This window comes from Arachis duranensis, chromosome 10, assembly GCF_000817695.3.
Source record: "Arachis duranensis cultivar V14167 chromosome 10, aradu.V14167.gnm2.J7QH, whole genome shotgun sequence".
NCBI lineage: Eukaryota > Viridiplantae > Streptophyta > Magnoliopsida > Fabales > Fabaceae > Arachis > Arachis duranensis.
In genome coordinates, this window is record NC_029781.3 from 34,129,207 (window position 1) to 34,133,826 (window position 4,620).

Consider the following 4,620-nt stretch of genomic DNA (forward strand, 5'->3'; position numbering starts at 1 on the left):
TTCTTCTCATTTGGTACAACAGTGACTCCTCCCTTCTTTGGAACTACTTGTACAGGGCTCACCCAAGGGTTATCTGAGATGGGGTAGATCACCCCAGCTTGCCACAACTTAAACACCTCCTTCTGTACCACTTCATTCATAGTTGGGTTCAGCCTTCTTTGTTGTTTTCTTGAGGGCTTAGCATCCTCCTCATGCAAGATCTTGTGCATGCACATTGAGGGGCTGATCCCCTTTAAGTCTGTGAGTGTCCAGCCTATAGCATCCTTGTGTTGTTTCAGCACTTAGATGAGTTTCTCTTCTTGCTCCTTACTCAAACTTGAGTTGATGATCACTGGGTAGGTGCTATTGTCACCCAGATATGCATATTTCAAGCTTGAAGGTAAGGTTTTCAGCTCTAGTTTTGGTGTCTCTTCTCCATTTGTTGTCTTTGTAATTTGTCATGATTGAACTTCCCATGGTTCCTTATGGTAGTTCTCCACGTGATGTTTGTTGCTCTAATTCCATAGTTCCTTCACATTGCTCTTCCTCCAAAACTCCTTGAACTATCTGTTCTATGGTGTCCACCATTATGCATTCTCCTATTGGTTCCTTGGGGTAACTCATTGCCTTGAAGACATTGAAGATCATCTTCTCTTCATGCAATCTCAAGACTAGTTCCCCTTTTTGCACATCAATGATGACTCCAGTAGTAGCTAGGAATGACCTTCCTAGGGTAATTGAAGTGTTAGCCTCTTCTTCTATATCCAGCACAACAAAGTTAGCTGAGAAAATGAATTTTCCCACTTTCACCAATAAGTCTTCCTCTACTCCATGTGGAAACTTGAATGTTCTGTCAGCTAGTTGGAGTGCCATTCTTGTTGGTTTGGCTTCTTCAATTCTCATCCTTCTCATCATGTTCAAGGACATGAGATTGATGCTAGCCTCCAAGTCGCATAAGGCCTTCTCAATATTGATATCCCCTATGATGCAGGGGATTTGGAAACTCCCTGGGTCTTTCATTTTCTAGGGGAGTTTCTTTTGTATGATGGCACTACACTCCTCAGTTAAGACTACAGTCTCCTTTTCCCCCTAGTTTCTTTTTCTTGTCATGAGTTCCTTCAAGAACTTGGCGTAGAGGGGCATTTGCTCTAGTGCTTCAGCAAATGGTATATTGATTTGGAGCTTTTTGAAGATTTCCAAGAATCTGGAAAACCGGCTATCCTTCCCATCCTTCCTTAGCCTTTGTGGGTATAGTGCCTTTGGCACATAAGGCTTCAAGACTGGCTTTGGTGAAGATAGGCCAGGGGTCTCTTCCTTCTTCTTATTTTCAGGCTTTTCTGCAGCATCTTCTTCGTGGTTCTCCTGGCTTAGGGTTGCCTCTTCTACCACCTTTCCACTCCTAAGTATGATGGCCTTGCATTCCGCTCTTGGGTTGGCCATGGTGTTACTAGAAATGGGTGTGTAGGCATTGGAATTTTCTTGAATAAGATCCCCACTTGTGCTTCTAGCTTTGAGATTGCTACACCTTGATTCTTCAGATTAGATCTGTATTCTTCTTGGTTGGCATCTATCTTCTTTTCAGCCTGTGCTTGTCTCTCCAAAAGGGTGGAAATAGCCCTTGTGCGCTGTGATGATAGCTGTGCTATTGTAGCCTCTACTCTCTTAAAATTACCTCTGATCTCGCATGGTTGTGAGGTTGAGGTTAATGTGTCTTCATGGTGGTGTGTTTGCTGGGTGGAAGGGTATGCTGTGTGAGTTGGATTGTGGTATGATCTGTTGTTGTTTGATTGATGGCTAGAGTTGTGATTTCGGTAGTGATTGGCTTGGTATGGCTTGTTATGATCTTGGTTTTGACCTTGTTGGTTCTCCCACCAGAAATTTTGGTGGTTCTTCCATCCTGAGATATATGTCTTGGAGTTAGGATCATATGGTGGTCGAGAGGGGTTGTACATAGTTTGCTTGCTCACATTCGACTTCTGGTGTATCTCCTTGATAAACCACTATTTTATGGTTTACAATGTGCTTAATTGTGTGGTTTTATCATGATCTTTACCCACTTATTCATATAATTAGCATGCATTTATATTTCCTTCCTAAAATTATTACATGATTGAAAACTTATTTCCTAGAGACTTTTAATTAGATATTTTAATTCTCCTTTATTCCATTTGATGCCGTGATCTGTATGTTAAGTGTTTCAGGCTTTATAGGGTAAGAATGAAGGGGAGATTGGAAATGAAGCATGCAAAAATGGAAGGAACACAAAGAATTAAGGAGATAACCAGTGAGAAGTCACGCAGTCGCATGGCTGACGCGACCGCGCGAGATAGAAGAAATAATAGTGACGCGCTCGCGTACCTGACGCAACCGCGTGGATTGGAAGCTGCATGAATGACGCGAATGCATGGACGACGCACACGCGTGGTACGAGAAACGCCGAGTGACACGAACGCGTGGATGACGTGGCCGCGTGACGTGCATAATCTGTAGAATTTCAGAAATCGCTGGCAGAGTTTCTGGGCCAGATTTCAACCCAGTTTTTGGCCCAGAAACACAGATTAGAGCCAGGAAACATGCAGGGACAGAAAACAACATTCATTCTGCATAATGTTTAGTTTTCTAGATCTGAAATTGCTCCTCCCCTAGGTTTTACTCACTTGAACATTCATAGTTAGGATTTTGAAGATTTTGGCTTTAGCTTTTGAGAAGAGTCTACCTCCGGTACTAGTCCTTATATTCTGTCAATTACTTTTCATTTGTTATTCCATATTCTTAATTCCCCTAGAGTTGACATTGGATTTTTTTACAAGTTATTAATATAGACTATTTTTATTTTCAATTAAACCTTTTCATTATTATTTATCATGTCTTCTTTTATTTTCCCCATTAATTCTGTGAAGTTTATAATTATGATGAGTGAGTAGTTCCATAACTTGATTAGGAGATGATTGAAAGGAAACCTTGAGTTTAATTACTCAAGAGAGAAATTATAATTGGAATCATTGTTTGGTCAACTTTTAATCATTGACACTAGTCCTCCCCAAAGGAGAGGATTAGGACTTGTGATTAGAAACAGCTTTCTAACTTGCTTGACTTTCCTTTACCTAGTAAAGGATAACTGAGCATAGCAACTTCCAATTATTAATTAATTTTAAGAGTACTTCAACTAGAATAGGGCTTCCAACTAATCTCCTCCCAGTCAAGGCTTTATTTAAGATTAACTAAATTCTCTAATTTAATTTCCTGTTTATCAACTCAACCATTTTTGAAAAACACCTGATTGATAAAATAGCACATTTCTCTGCAACTCGTTGGGAGATGACCTGGGATTCATACTCCCAGTATTTTAATTTCAATATTGTGACAACCCTTTTTAAATTGATAAGCAGATTTTTGGCTGGTTAAGGACTGTACTTGCAACGTATTTCAATTAATAAATTCTTAACTCGCCAATTTCTGCCACGTCACTCCTTCTTGGGGTGGTGCTTGAGCTTGAACCACTGCAACTTGATTGTTCTCTATCTTCTTAGTCAAGGTGGCTAGTTGTGCTGTAATTTTCTTATTTTGTGCCAACAGGGTATCTACAGAGTTATGTTCCAGCATCCCCTTCTTTTGGCCCCTTTTTGAAGCATAGAAGTAGTCTTTTTCAGCTACAATTTCAATGATATCTATGGCTTCCTCAATGGTCTTCTTCTTGTTGAGTGAACCCCCTGAAAAGTGGTCCACAACCTTCTTTGATTCATAGGTTAGTCCTTCATAAAAAATGTGGAGCTGAACCCATTCATTAAACATATTTGGTGGGCATTTTCTTGTTAAATCCTTGAACCTCTCCCAAGCCTCATAGAGTGTTTCACCATCTAGCTGTCTGAAGGTTTACACCTCAGCTCTTAGCCTGTTGATCCTCTGTGGAGGGTAAAATCTTGCTAGAAAATTGTTCACAACATCTTCCCATGTGGTTAGGCTCTCCTTGGGAAATGCTTCTAACCACTTTGTTGCCTTATCTCTGAGTGAGAAAGGTAACAAGAGTAGTTTGTAGGTGTCAAGGTGTACTCTATTAGATTTTACAGTATCACATATCCTCAAGAATGTGCTGAGATGTTGATTTAGATCTTCTTGGACACTTCCTCCATATGAACAATTATTCTGGATTAGTGTGATGAGTTGAGGTTTCAACTCAAAGTTGTTAGCATTAATTGTTTGCTTGAGGATGCTGCTGCCACAGTTTTCTAGATTTGGGTTGATGTAGGAGCCTAAGAATCTCCTCTCTTGCCCAGCTTGATTTCCAGCACCTCCTTCAACATTATCGTACACTTCGTCTTTCATTGCGGTTGTTAGATCTTCTTCCACTGTTTCTTCTCCAACTATGCCTTTGCCTCTAACCTCCCTCCTCAATCTAAGGAAGGTTCTCTCAGGTTCACTATCAAAAGAGGATGAAGGTTCTCCTCTTCTGCCTGTCATACACTTAATGTACAGCAAGTAAAGGACAAGTAAAAGAATCGCTTAATTAAGATTAGTGGTTAGCTTGGTTGATGCAATTAATCAAACATTTAGAAGAGTGAAAATATAAACACTGAATAGTAAAAAAATGATCCCAAAAAAAGAGAAAGAAAAACAGAGATTAGAAGGGAATTTAAAGATTAC

The 4,620-nt window shown here is 40.0% G+C and overlaps 1 protein-coding gene and 1 non-coding gene across 2 annotated transcripts; one reads left to right on the forward strand and one right to left on the reverse strand.

Annotated features, from left to right (window-relative positions):
- Positions 1-462: 462 nt before the first annotated feature.
- LOC107469991 (uncharacterized) lies at positions 463-999 on the reverse strand. The gene has a single exon (XM_016089379.1). The coding sequence runs from the start codon at positions 997-999 to the stop codon at positions 463-465; it is 537 nt and encodes a 178-aa protein (XP_015944865.1).
- Positions 1,000-3,765: 2,766 nt separating this feature from the next.
- Positions 3,766-3,873, forward strand: LOC127743276 (small nucleolar RNA R71). Its single transcript, XR_008004670.1, has one exon. It is a non-coding gene; the product is annotated as a small nucleolar RNA R71 (small nucleolar RNA).
- The last annotated feature ends 747 nt before the right edge of the window (positions 3,874-4,620 follow it).

Bases quoted from the DNA above. Each gene is read 5' to 3' on its own strand.
- LOC107469991 (XM_016089379.1), bottom strand. From the start codon at position 999: ATGAAAGACCCAGGGAGTTTCCAAATCCCCTGCATCATAGGGGATATC.